The sequence below is a fragment of the Lissotriton helveticus genome, chromosome 6, assembly GCF_964261635.1.
Source record: "Lissotriton helveticus chromosome 6, aLisHel1.1, whole genome shotgun sequence".
NCBI lineage: Eukaryota > Metazoa > Chordata > Amphibia > Caudata > Salamandridae > Lissotriton > Lissotriton helveticus.
The window spans coordinates 1,630,272,013-1,630,286,852 of NC_136067.1; the positions used below are offsets into that span (position 1 = coordinate 1,630,272,013).

General features: G+C 43.8%; 1 protein-coding gene across 6 annotated transcripts in view; it reads right to left on the reverse strand.

Moving 5' to 3' along the window:
• The window catches only part of EHBP1 (EH domain binding protein 1), a 2,232,712-nt gene that overhangs the window by 1,524,791 nt on the left and 693,081 nt on the right, over positions 1-14,840 (reverse strand). For all 6 annotated transcript variants that reach the window (XM_078649460.1, XM_078649459.1, XM_078649456.1 and 3 more), the window contains exon 6: positions 1,929-2,068. In XM_078649460.1, coding sequence (XP_078505586.1) covers positions 1,929-2,068 — 140 coding nt within the window. The remainder of the gene's footprint in view (positions 1-1,928; positions 2,069-14,840) is intronic.

Below are 14,840 nucleotides of genomic sequence, written 5' to 3' on the forward strand. Positions count from 1 at the left end.
CTGACCGCCACAGCATAGGGCAGCGGACCAGTCCACATTATTTACTGACTCCTTTCAGATTGAGAGACTGCTCACATCCGTTCAAAAATACTTCTTTTGTCATCAGTGACAAAACTCTTTTAAAATGTGTATTTTGAATGTTCTTTTTTTCTGTATTAGCTTCAAAAACGCATATTTATTTTACCTGCACTTTGGATGCCCTGTTAGATGGCAATTTACTTATGGTCTCTTTCAAAGTTGCTGTTAAAAAAGTGTTTGCATGACATTGTATCTGCCTTCAATTTGAGTATTTCGTCAAGTGATGATTTCTTCTTCAGCCTTCCAAAAATAATGGTAAAATGCAAAACTGAAAGGCACGTTTTAAATTGAAAATAACCCAGGTAAAATATCCACACCAGTGAATACTTTAAATGTATTATTCTTTTTTGCAAGCATGTGGTAGTCACATGTAGGTGGATGCTTCTTTCCTTTATTTGTTTTACTTTTTACGGATGTGCATATGTATTGTTGATTCCATGCACGGTGCAACTTATCCTAAGAATTTGAGCTGCACTTAATACATTTACAAAATATTAATTAAAGTACCAGAGGAGTAACCTAGCATGAAATGTGAAATCCAGTCGGAGGGGGGGGATGAACAATCTGGAGTGTCAATCTAAAGGCATATGCTGTAGTTGATATACAATATCTATTGGAAAGGAGCAACTTGGGAAGATCTTTAGACAACCGGTGTGATGGTGCGCCTGTGGTACACACCAACCACTATTGAAACTGCTGAATTCTGAAGATGGAAATAGTCTAGGAACTACAAAAGAGGATTCAAAATCTAATTAGAAGCTGTGCCTGTGAGCAAGGAATAAGCTCTGCGTCATCAATGGTTACAAAACTGACAATATTGTGATGACAGGCACAAATTCGATTTGAGACTCAAGATGTGTTCTAAATGTTTTGGTTTGGAAGGTTACAGTAAGAAAGGTGGAGGCGAAAAAGTAGATGAAGACAGAAAAAAACATTTGGTTATCTTCAGTTTGGATAGTATTTTGCTATACAGTAAACTCTCAATTGGATTCATTCAATCAAGACATTTTTGGGATTTCTGGCATGTTACAGAGAATTCACCTTGAAGTAAAACCTTTACAGTCTATGTCCCCACTCCACACAAATAATAAGCACAACAAATGCATCGGGCTTTCGAGACTCACAATGGAGCTTCCACCCTACCAAAACACCCATCTGTGTAATTCTTTAATAGTGAGGGAAAGATCTCAATGTGCAAACTCTATGTGTTCAGCAACTCAAGGATAGGAAATAATAGACAAAACAAATCCAAACGAGAAGATACAAAATGAGGGAAAAAATAATTCAATATGAAAATTAACAGACATGAATATAACAATGGTGTACAGAAACAAAACCATTTATACACAGATTTAAACTCTGAGAAAATAATCTCTATATTTTTGGGCTTCAGCCTACTCGAAAACCACTGCATAAGTAACCAGGGAAGAAGAGGACAGGGAAACCTTTGTTATTGGATGCATGCTCAGAATTTTTGTTTTGTAAAAAGGCTGAAATGTGCATTAGTGGTTAAATCGTCCACTCTGGCCCATGAGATTGGGGTTATAAACTAGGTTTTTCCAATGGGATACAATGTCATACTAAATCACTTAAACTCACTACACTTTAGTTCCTTCATCTGTGCAGACAAGTTTAGAAATAGGAAACACCTAGTATTCAATTCTCTATAAAGTAACAAACAACAAAGGTTTATCTCCTATGTATGTTTTGAAAACAACTAGGAACAAAATACTAATTCGGCACTATATATTTCTAGTGGGTTTAAGAGCAGTAGTAAAATAATAATCAATTGGTCATCAAACTGAAAGTAAAGCTCAATATGTTGTACTTGGCTGAGGAAGAATACATACCGGTAATTTTTGCAGCCTTTTCTTCTTGATTTACTCTGTTTTCTTCATCCTCTTCATTGTCTTCTTCAAAATCATCTAAATTTCCGATATCTGCTTGCTTCATGCTCATTAAACTTGCCAAGCTTTGCATGTCTTCATCCCTGAATGAAAATACATTCATTAAAAATGTGCAAAGAAATCAGTAACATAGAATATAATCTCACCGCAGTTCCTGGCACCTATATTACATTGTGATCATTAGCCATATGGTAATTAATTTAGGCTGTGGGTGCCAAGGTTATATACAAAATATTTTCATTTGATCAACAATCCATACTAATATTATAAAGAGAGAGCCCAAACCTTTGAGGCGGGTAATCTCAGTAACCACAGCACCAATCACAACACCCAATACAGCGTTGGAAAGGGCAGTTGCAGCAGAAGGACATAGGCTATGCAGACAGGTAAGAAAAATGTATAAAAAATTTTTGCAAAAAACTACATCATCCAGATGGCCGAGGGCCAAAATAACATCAAACAGGAAATGATGTAATAATGTGACTCACTATATTGAGACTGAGAGCCTGGAGCCGAATTGATCGTGAACAAGGGATATGCTATCCCGAAACGCGTAGATTAGTGCCTGCCTGCTTGAGAAACTCCATGCTTTAGGATTAAATAAAAAAGCACATAAGTGAAGACAAACGCGAGTTCGTCCCGTTTTTCTCCCAGCTGAGGGAATTGGTTGCGGATTTAAATGCGGCGTGGTTCTGCCGCGGGGATTTACGAACCGGCGAGAGAGCGCTGCAAATTCTGGCAAAAAGGAACCGAGGGGTATCAATCCATACTAATATTATAAAGAGAGAGCCCAAACCTTTGAGGCGGGTAATCTCATTAACCACAGCACCAATCACAAATACCCAATACAGCGTTGGAAAGGTCAGTTGCAGCAGAAGGACATAGGCTATGCAGACGGCCACCATATACATTTAAAAGGTAAAAGAACCGTGCCAGCAAAGTAGTCCCCTGTGGGCGTGTGGGCGTGTGCTGGGGGCGTGACAAACGCTGGGGGCGTGTGGTATGTTCCGCCCTTCATGCCATGTGAGTCGTAATTGCGCTGCATCAAGGGGCACGCTGGGGGCGTGACAAACGCTGTGGGCATGTGTCCGCCCCTTATGCCATGTGAAGCGCCAATTACGCAATTGCGCCGCATCAAGGGGCACGCTGGGGGCGTTTGCTACGTTCCGCACTTCATGCCATCTGGGTCATACATTAATCAGATCGTCTGCTGTGGCCGTGTGCTGGGGGCGTCACAAAGGCGTTCACCTCGAAGCGTGGTAAGTAACCATTCGCAAGACTCCCTTGGGGGACTGCCCGTTGTCTCACACACACTGGGGGTGCCGAATGCAGTGTGTGCCTTGGCCTGGGTGCGTCTGAAAGGGCCGAACGCAGTGTGTGGCTTGGCCTGGGTGCGTCTAAAAAGCACTCGGGCCGAAGAGCGTCGGTGTGGGTCATAAAAAAAATAAGAACAGCGGGAAACAATCATTCAAGATTCACAATTCTAATTGTTAGACGGTCGCCGCTGGCCCTCAAGCGGGGGTACACGCGACTGAGAGTGTCTGCGGGGACAATTACTGCAGCCTCTCATGCGCGCTGTTACTGAACTATCACATTAAACCAAATTACACGAGCCTGCTAACATCAGCCAGGGCTGTAGCCGGGCTCAGGCGGCGGATCACTACACTAATTACATGCGCCAGCTAACATGAGCCAGGGCTGCAGCTGGGCCTCAAGCGGGGGGACACGCGCCTGCTAACATCAACCAGGGCTGCAGCTGGGCCTCAAGCGGGGGAACACGCGAATGACCGTATCTGAATACACCCATTACACACATTCTATTTCATACCCGGACAACGTCGGGACGGGTTGCTAGTATAGTAATAAGAGGAGAGCGGCGGGACTAACAGGACTAAATGGCACACCTGCCTGAGACACTGATATAGGCATTGGATTCTCCACAACCACAACAGAAACAGCATCAATGTAATCCAGTGCCAGACACAGCCACCTAGACTCAGGAAACAGCATGGCAGCTTCTTTGTCAAGGGTGGAACTAGACCCTGCAGAGAGGGTCCCTTTAGGTAGGGAAGCAGTCTGTGGGTTCTGCACAATTTTACAATCTTTTATATTTTATCAGCAGAAGGTTGTACCCAGAGAGAAATGTTGGTCAGCTATAGAAAGGGAGGCCTTTGCTGTGGCCTGGGCCCTGAAGAAGTTGAGGCCATACTTGTTTGGCACTCACTTCATTGCTCAGACAGACCATAAGCCACTCTTATGGCTTGAAAAGATGAAGGGTGAAACCCCCAAACTTTTGAGGTGGTCCATTTTCCTACAGGGGATAGACTACACACAGGAACATAGACCTGGGAGTAACCATGATAATGCAGATGGACTTTCCAGATATTTCCACTTATAAAATGAAGACTCAACTGGGCAAGGTTAGTCTCCTACTCCTTACGTTTGGGGGAGGGGGGTTGTGTAGGAAAGTAGGATCTGCTACTATGGTTACCCCCGGTTTTTGAACTATGTAGAGATGGGGCTATCGTCTAGCCCCATAAAAACCAAATGCACAGCATCATGCCGCCCTTGGCGTGCATATTTATTCAAAGGTTATTTAACCATTTATCAGTGATATTCCATATTTCTCCTCGTGTTTTCAACTTCTTTTTTAAACAGTTTCATCAAATCTTTATCCCAATCCACAGAAACCGATTCTGGTGCCAATTTCCAATTTTTTAATATTCTAAACGTGCCGATCCGGGCTTCTTTAAAGAATATGAATAATGCGTTGTTCATCACAAGCAGTCTTTATTTCACTTTACAAACCCAATGCATTTCGGGCCCCTCTGTGCCCTTCTTCGGGGGTCACTGCAATTAATGATAACAAAAACGACATTAGCGCTGTGATTCATAAATGTGTACAAAGTCACAATCACATCTGAATTTAAAATACATCAGTGCTGCACTTTTTAGCATGGCTTTTACACATATTCCGTCTCTCCCCTTCTATTTAATCCATCGCACAACCTTTCCTCTACCGTAGCTGTCTCAAAACGTCATTTTCCCTTCTGTTGTTACTACTAAATCTTCCCAGCTGGTCCCAATCTCTTTACCGCCCTTCGACATGTCCGTCATACAACCCTTCAGTATCCGAGTTTGCTCTAAAAGTTACCACTCTCCTACGAGGTTATGAAAACATGTTGACATTTCTTAACGTGCATGTTATACATCGTCCTTACATTACTAAATTATGGGTTTAAAGGTACCAAACCCTCTTGTATACCCCCGTACTTATACTTTATGAGTCTAGCAACGTTTCCCTCACCCCGCTTCCCTCCGTACCTGCTGTGATTGTTAGTTAAAACCTGCAATCATCGCCATCACTCGCTGAACTGTAGATTAGTTGCTTGCTCCCACCCACTTGTTTAAATCACACCATTCACGTGTTCTCCCTTCCAATCAGCTACGCGTTTTCTACTCTGTCATGCATTCCAACTTTGCAAACTACATTTCCCAACATGCCACTCTTCGATTTAAAAAGTGCCTCAATTGTTTTTCGTGATATTTTGAAAACTTTGCCACGGACTGTCATTTCATAATGTGCTTAATAAATATACGTTCAGTCCCACTTGCGATGAACTAAGATCTTTCATCAGTTCCTGTGTATTCATATCATGTTTCTTTTCGTTTTCCAATTCGTTATGTTCTTTCCGTGGGTGCACTCCCTAGGTGGGGTTATAGTATAAATGTTCAATGAATAAAGGGATGCACACCATTATTTGCCCAATTTTCTTTTTTTCTTTAGTTCCTCCAATTACTCTGCCTTTGTTCAGATTGCGTGCAAAACGGTTAATAAGGCCTCCCCCACTGCCATCTGTCAAAAATGAACTATGTAGAGATGGGGCTATCGTCTAGCCCCATAAAAACCAAATGCACAGCATCATGCCGCCCTTGGCGTGCATATTTATTCAAAGGTTATTTAACCATTTATCAGTGATATTCCATATTTCTCCTCGTGTTTTCAACTTCTTTTTTAAACAGTTTCATCAAATCTTTATCCCAATCCACAGAAACCGATTCTGGTGCCAATTTGCAATTTTTTAATATTCTAAACGTGCCGATCCGGGCTTCTTTAAAGAATATGAATAATGCGTTGTTCATCACAAGCAGTCTTTATTTCACTTTACAAACCCAAAGCATTTCGGGCCCCTCTGTGCCCTTCTTCGGGGGTCACTGCAATTAATGATAACAAAAACGACATTAGCGCTGTGATTCATAAATGTGTACAAAGTCACAATCACATCTGAATTTAAAATACATCAGTGCTGCACTTTTTAGCATGGCTTTTACACATATTCCGTCTCTCCCCTTCTATTTAATCCATCGCACAACCTTTCCTCTACCGTAGCTGTCTCAAAACGTCATTTTCCCTTCTGTTGTAGCAACTAATCTACAGTTCAGCGAGTGATGGCGATGATTGCAGGTTTTAACTAACAATCACAGCAGGTACGGAGGGAAGCGGGGTGAGGGAAACGTTGCTAGACTCATAAAGTATAAGTACGGGGTATACAAGAGGGTTTGGTACCTTTAAACCCATAATTTAGTAATGTAAGGACGATGTATAATATGCACGTTAAGAAATGTCAACATGTTTTCATAACCTCGTAGGAGAGTGGTAACTTTTAGAGCAAACTCGGATACTGAAGGGTTGTATGACGGACATGTCGAAGGGCGGTAAAGAGATTGGGACCAGCTGGGAAGATTTAGTAGTAACAACAGAAGGGAAAATGACGTTTTGAGACAGCTACGGTAGAGGAAAGGTTGTGCGATGGATTAAATAGAAGGGGAGAGACGGAATATGTGTAAAAGCCATGCTAAAAAGTGCAGCACTGATGTATTTTAAATTCAGATGTGATTGTGACTTTGTACACATTTATGAATCACAGCGCTAATGTCGTTTTTGTTATCATTAATTGCAGTGACCCCCGAAGAAGGGCACAGAGGGGCCCGAAATGCATTGGGTTTGTAAAGTGAAATAAAGACTGCTTGTGATGAACAACGCATTATTCATATTCTTTAAAGAAGCCCGGATCGGCACGTTTAGAATATTAAAAAATTGGAAATTGGCACCAGAATCGGTTTCTGTGGATTGGGATAAAGATTTGATGAAACTGTTTAAAAAAGAAGTTGAAAACACGAGGAGAAATATGGAATATCACTGATAAATGGTTAAATAACCTTTGAATAAATATGCACGCCAAGGGCGGAATGATGCTGTGCATTTGGTTTTTATGGGGCTAGACGATAGCCCCATCTCTACATAGTTCATTTTTGACAGATGGCAGTGGGGGACGCCTTATTAACCGTTTTGCACGCAATCTGAACAAAGGCAGAGTAATTGGAGGAACTAAAGAAAAAAAGAAAATTGGGCAAATAATGGTGTGCATCCCTTTATTCATTGAACATTTATACTATAACCCCACCTAGGGAGTGCACCCACGGAAAGAACATAACGAATTGGAAAACGAAAAGAAACATGATATGAATACACAGGAACTGATGAAAGATCTTAGTTCATCGCAAGTGGGACTGAACGTATATTTATTAAGCACATTATGAAATGACAGTCCGTGGCAAAGTTTTCAAAATATCACGAAAAACAATTGAGGCACTTTTTAAATCGAAGAGTGGCATGTTGGGAAATGTAGTTTACAAAGTTGGAATGCATGACAGAGTAGAAAACGCGTAGCTGATTGGAAGGGAGAACACGTGAATGGTGTGATTTAAACAAGTGGGTGGGAGCAAGCAACTAATCTACAGTTCAGCGAGTGATGGCGATGATTGCAGGTTTTAACTAACAATCACAGCAGGTACGGAGGGAAGCGGGGTGAGGGAAACGTTGCTAGACTCATAAAGTATAAGTACGGGGTATACAAGAGGGTTTGGTACCTTTAAACCCATAATTTAGTAATGTAAGGACGATGTATAACATGCACGTTAAGAAATGTCAACATGTTTTCATAACCTCGTAGGAGAGTGGTAACTTTTAGAGCAAACTCGGATACTGAAGGGTTGTATGACGGACATGTCGAAGGGCGGTAAAGAGATTGGGACCAGCTGGGAAGATTTAGTAGTAACAACAGAAGGGAAAATGACGTTTTGAGACAGCTACGGTAGAGGAAAGGTTGTGCGATGGATTAAATAGAAGGGGAGAGACGGAATATGTGTAAAAGCCATGCTAAAAAGTGCAGCACTGATGTATTTTAAATTCAGATGTGATTGTGACTTTGTACACATTTATGAATCACAGCGCTAATGTCGTTTTTGTTATCATTAATTGCAGTGACCCCCGTAGAAGGGCACAGAGGGGCCCGAAATGCATTGGGTTTGTAAAGTGAAATAAAGACTGCTTGTGATGAACAACGCATTATTCATATTCTTTAAAGAAGCCCGGATCGGCACGTTTAGAATATTAAAAAATTGGAAATTGGCACCAGAATCGGTTTCTGTGGATTGGGATAAAGATTTGATGAAACTGTTTAAAAAAGAAGTTGAAAACACAAGGAGAAATATGGAATATCACTGATAAATGGTTAAAATAACCTTTGAATAAATATGCACGCCAAGGGCGGCATGATGCTGTGCATTTGGTTTTTATGGGGCTAGACGATAGCCCCATCTCTACATAGTTCATTTTTGACAGATGGCAGTGGGGGAGGCCTTATTAACCGTTTTGCACGCAATCTGAACAAAGGCAGAGTAATTGGAGGAACTAAAGAAAAAAAGAAAATTGGGCAAATAATGGTGTGCATCCCTTTATTCATTGAACATTTATACCCCCGGTTTTTGCCTGATGCTAAGCTGTTTTTGACTAGTATGACTGGGGTCCTGCTAATCAAGACCCCAGTCTATCGGCTTTCTCCCTAAACTGTTGTGTTCAGTACTTAGGTACTCCCCAGATTGGATACTAGGGTACCCATATAAGTCCTTAGTATGTGGTAGTAAGGTACCCAGGGCATAGGTACCCCAGAGGTCTCCCATGGGCTGAAGCATGTATTATGCCACTGTTGAGAGACCATTCAAAATGGAACTACAGGCCTCCCATTGCAGCCTATGTAAGATGGTGCTAGCACTACTTACTACAGATATAGGTTTCCTATATCTAGGGTCACTGCACTTAAAACCTTTAAGCCACCCCTTGTTAGGAATGCAATATGCTGTAATTTCATTGCCTGCAATAAAGAACTAAACAAGACCAAGTACCTTTTGAAGTGTCAAAATACTCAGCGAAAAGATTTTGCCCCTGCAACAAGTTCCTGATCTGCGTCTTTCTATAAGGTGTTCAGGGACGATTTAGCAAAGGAATTCAAGATGTCCGCCATGGTTTCGATACTGATCTCGGCGCGGTCTAGCAGTTGGTGCGTGCGCGAACTAAGCTGGACGCACTTCAACTGCGTTTCCTGAGGTGACCGGTAACGTCTCTCCTGAGCGCATGAAGAAGGAAGAGTTTTTCCTGTCAAGATAATGCAAAATTCAGAGTCTCCAGTCTGCGCATGTGTTGCAGAATGTTATCGTCGAGTGTAGTGTTCCTGTCAGTTGTTACTGACGAGGTCGTGAGTTGTGTCTTTTGCTCCTTGCGAGTTTACTTGTAAATCACTTGAGTTCTTGAACAGGTCAAGTTGTCTCTTGAATATAATTTATCTTCTGCCCTGAATCGACGGACATTCAATTAAAAAGGTTATTTGAAGCAATAAAATACATTATTTAAAAGGTACCTAAAGTGTCTAAAAGAAAAGATCGACTAGAGAAGGAAGTTACATCTATAATAAGAATTCAAATTTAAATATATATTCTAACAACTTGGACAGTGAACAGTTTGAACTCTCAATCGAAATTTACTTCCATACAAAGACAGTTCATATCTTCTACAATTCCACTGGAAGTCCAACAGTCAACATATTGAAGAACTTATTGCATATAGACTTTCGTCTACCAGAGAGAGGCATTTCCTCAAGATTCAGTCAGTCCCTAATAATTGTAACCATATGTTTTATAGGTTTCGCACTTGTGAAAGCCTGTGATTCCATGGGTTGCCAAAATAAAAAGCAGACGCGCTTGATCTGAAGAGTCTCTCTATATCATCTCTTTCCCCCTCACTGATACTTGGGATGGTTTTTAATCTTCATTCCAGGGTGTGGAAGGGACTGTGGACTTCTCTTCTGCTCCTGAGGAAAATAATACAGGTACTTGACACCCCTACAGCAGACCTTTGCAATTCTGAAGACAAGATGGTTGGTTCTAAGTGAGAGGGTGGCCCTGCATGAGCAGGACACCCATCCAGGCTACAGAGTCCATTCTCCCGGGTTGTCAGTGAAGCAGCCATATACTATATAGAGGGGCACCGCGTAATTACACAATGACCATCTCGAAAGTGGATGCAACTAATTCTATCATATTTGGTATCAAATATGTTGGAATCATACCCCCACACCGTAAATGGTATGGGAGGTATGATTCCAAGCACTGGAGGAGATGCCCGGTAGGCTCTCAGTGTTCCCAGTCCAGCCTTCTTGACCCGGACAGCACAGAATGGTTGCTGCCGACCAGAGACACAATTCTGCCCTCCTGCTGCTGGGGAAGGCAGAGCAATAGACATCCTGTCACAGGAAGGGGTGTCCACCTCCCAGTCAGTATTTAGTATATTGGGATGGGGTGGGTGCACTTGCTAGCGCTACTCATTCGGCATGAGGGGCACATTTGGTGTCCCTGTTCATAGTCCAGTTCAAACCAGTCCTGGGAGCCGTTGACTCCCGCTCTGTCATGAAACTGGACAAAGGACATGGGAGTAACCTCCCCTTAGTCCAGACCCTCCCCTGGAAGGGTCCCCTGAATCTTCCCAACCCTTTCCCTATGGTACTTAATGGCTTACCTGAATGTAGCTCCCTAGATTCGTCGTGGGATAAGATTGAGATCAGACACCACACTGCTCTTCTACCGTCTTGGCATTCTGGACTTCGCTTGGGCCCTACTTCGTCTACCTTCCAATCTGCTGCATTGTCTGTGCCTGTGCATCATACAGGAGCCTTCCAAGGCCTGTGAAGCATCAAAGACACTTGAAGAAATCTCCCTTGTAGTGAAGGAGTCACTCCCCTGTATTCGCAGGCACCGCAACTAAGTCAACCGGTGTGCTGATCGTGAGCTCCTCTGTACTCCAAAAGGTTCTGCACCACAGGTTGTGGTTTTCCACAGCTCCCAAAGCCTGCCCTGTCCTCTCACCACGTTTGAGGCCAGTATCCCTGGTGGGAGTTGCAAAAACAAACAGCTGTGCACCACTTTAACTTGCAGTTGCAAAGGCTTGTTGACTTCTTTCCAAGAAGATTTTCGGGCTCCAAGTAGCCCCAACCTCAAGCATCTCCAGAGACCAGAATCTTCAGCCACGCCACATCGTCGCCTGCATCTTTTGGTGAGATGCTTGAGGTCCTCCCGCGACTCCAGTGCCTCCGGCCTGGGAGTCCATTTGAGGGTCACCTTTGCTTCTCTTAGGCTCCCCTGATTGCTCGGGCCTGCCATGACTCCGCAGCCTTTGGTGAGTCCTGTGGACCCTGCTGGTCTCGACATTGCTCTTTCTTTAATTCCTGCCCTACTTGCCTTTGCCAAGGCTTGCTGAAGCTCCCGCCGGACACCGACCACTCAGCACTCGACATCCTTTGGGGTACAGCTCGTGTACAGCTCCTGGGCCTCCTCAGCATCACCTGGTCCTCACAGCTGAAGACTCAAGGTCATCGTCATCCATTCTGCAACACCCGACATCGGAGGGCATTCGTCTTCCAAGTCTCCCGGTCACTCCTGAGTGAAATAGACTCTGTACCCTCTGGTTGCAGGTACCTCGCATCAAGAATCAATATTCAGATTCCACCGGACACTTTCTCCTCTTCCAGCATCACACTTTCCTTCATTGGGTTTGACGGCGGTTTCGACACCACTTCACACATATGCATCCGACTTCCCTGGTGTAGGTAACATGGGTGCTAGGGGTGGCTCTCCAAATTTCTATCTTCCACAGGGTTTCTTCAGGGTCCACTGGGAAGGGTCCTTAATCTTTAAAAATCCAACCTCGACTTACACATAGGGAGTTGTCCGGAGCACGCGGTCGTGTTCCCACACTGCACACACTCTCCGTGGGGTCCCTATCTACTCATCTTGGGTGGTTCCTTAGGGTCCCAGCACTTCTACGTCCTCGCGACACTCTTGACCTGAGTCATGGTTCTTATACCATTTTCTTAGTATATGGTTTGGTCCTTCTCTGGGGCCACTGTGTATTTCGAGCTATTTACTGTGTTTCTTTGCTGAAGTATTGTGTGCATTGTGCATATCTCCGGGTAGGAGATAATTCTAAGTTTTAGATAGTATTATATAATAAATACATATTTTTATAAATACTTTGTGTGGTTCTTTTTCACTTAATCAATACAGTAAGATTGCATTATGGTAAGACAAGATGCTTTACACTCCTTCTGGACTAAGCCAGAAGGCTGCTCTCCACAGCTACCACTTAGAGAGCTTTCTAAGGTTGTCTAAGACCTCTTAAATCACCATAAGGGTTGTATGGACTGGTGCAAGGTGCCTGCTTAAATTAGATGACAACATACACCAGGCCAGTTTCTCACATTATTGTGCAGCTGTTGGGATTCAAGCCTGTATTGTTTTACCAGATAAATCGTTGTGTTGATTAACTGAAAAACCATCACTAATACTTGGCACATATAATACAAGCTTAGAATAAGTAAGTTCTACTGAACTTAGAGTTGATTAGTTAAGAGTTAGCAAACTCTTTCTCCAACCTCAGAGAGTTTAGTTCCCACTAGGCTAGGTAGGTGCAACACCACACCACACTTAATATGCCTCCAAAGGAGATGCCAGTGGCTCTCTGAATATTAGATACAGTGAACTTTTGTTCCAGGAACTGAAAGCACTGTGTGTCTTTAGAAAGTTGAAGACAGGGAAAGGCGCATACACTCGACGCCTCCTAGAGGTGTTACTGTTAGATGACCTCAGGAAAACCATAGGGTCAGATGAACAGGAAATAGTAGGTGGGGCAGGGTATGAGGATAAGACAGGAGGGGAGCCCCTCTTAACCTAGAATCTAACCATGACCAAGTGGAGCCTGATGACTCCCACCTGGATAAGTCAGACCTCCCAGAGGAGAACACAGGTTGCATAGAGGATGCCCCCTTTGATCCTCCTCTGCAGAACCCAAGGCCTCAGGACAGTCAGCAGGGACCTCCATTTCTAATAGAAGGGTGAACTCTTTGGATAGGGAGTACCAAGGCTTAGGCAAGAGCAGTTGGCCCTTGACAGATAGTTCCTAGAAGTCCAGACGGCTAGGAAGAAATTCAAACTAGAGTCCCATGGTGGCAGCAACAGTGTCCCTAGAGTTAAGGAACATTCCTTTGAACATAGGAACCTGAACAAGATTGTCCCTCCCTACCATGTTGGGGATGACATCCACAGTTGGATAACTACATTAGAGAGAGCCTGTAAGGTACAGAGGATCCCTCAAGAGCAGTAGGCAGCTATCTTTTGGCTCTCCTTTTCTGACAGAGGTAGAGATAAGCTCCTCACTGTTAGAGAAGAGGATGCTGATAATTACTCAGTTTTGAAAAGTGCTCTCATTGAGGCGCTTGGCTTAACCACTGATCAATACAGGATTAAGTTCAGAGACACCCAGAAAGCACAGAACCAGGACTGGGTAGACTTTGTTTATAGTGCCATTAAGGCTCTGGAAGGTTGGTTACTTGGCAGCAAAGTGCATTACTATCAAGGATTGTATAATTTGATTATGAGGGAGCAGATCCTTAATAATTGTCAGAACCAGCTTTTGCATCAGTACCTGGTGGACTTAGATAAGACGTCTACCCAAGAATTGGGAAAGAGGGCAGATAATTGGGTCAGAAACAGGGTTACGCAGAAAAACCAGAACAGTGGTGGTGACCAGAAGAAGCATGATGCTTCTACAGCTCAAGATAAGGGTTGGGACAAGGGCAAAAACAAGAAGGAGCCTTCTCAAGGGCCCCAAAAACCTGCATCGGGGGGGGGGGGCGGAGGGTGTCACAATCCAACAAGGCAAGAAGAAACCTTGGTGTTACTTTTGTAAGGTGAAAACCCATTGGACAAAGGAGGCTGATTGTCTAAAAGCCAAGGAGAGCACTTCTACTTCCATTGCCCTTAAGGCAATTGCGTCCCCTAGCACAGATATAAGAGGCGGTACAGGAAACAAAGGATTAGTAGGGATAGCCTTGGGTTCTGAGATGAGTCCTGACTTAGTCAGAACTCCAGCTCAGGCTGTGTTGGTGGCACAGATCTTGCCATCTTTAGGAGGCGCTGTTGAGCCCATGGCAAGATGGCCTCGCCCTAGCATAGCTCTGCTGGCTGGGGAAATCAATCAGACAACAATCCAGGCCATGTGCAGACATCGAGGGCTCAAAAGCTAAGCAAAGGAAGGCGAGTCACCCCTGCTCAAATTACCCAGGAAAAGAGCGGTGAGAGCGCTTGGGGCATAGCAGAATTTGAGCTGGATAGTGACGACTTGGGGGAAATGGCGGACTCGCATGGGAATCCATAAGGCGGCCCTGGGAAGAAAATGCTGGGGCGGAACCGAGCGGACAGCACAGATCTCCACAAAATACCTGACTTGGCCAGGTGGCCAATGTGACTTGTGGCTGGGAGGCGAGGGAACGTGGCCGTTGCCGCGGACTCCCAAGAACGCTGTAACCAGGTGACCGGAACTTGCAATCCATGATAGCGGATTGGAGACGACTCTGCTGACCTGCACCGTGCCGGAGCAATGCAGCTAAGACTGCCTGGACGGGTTCC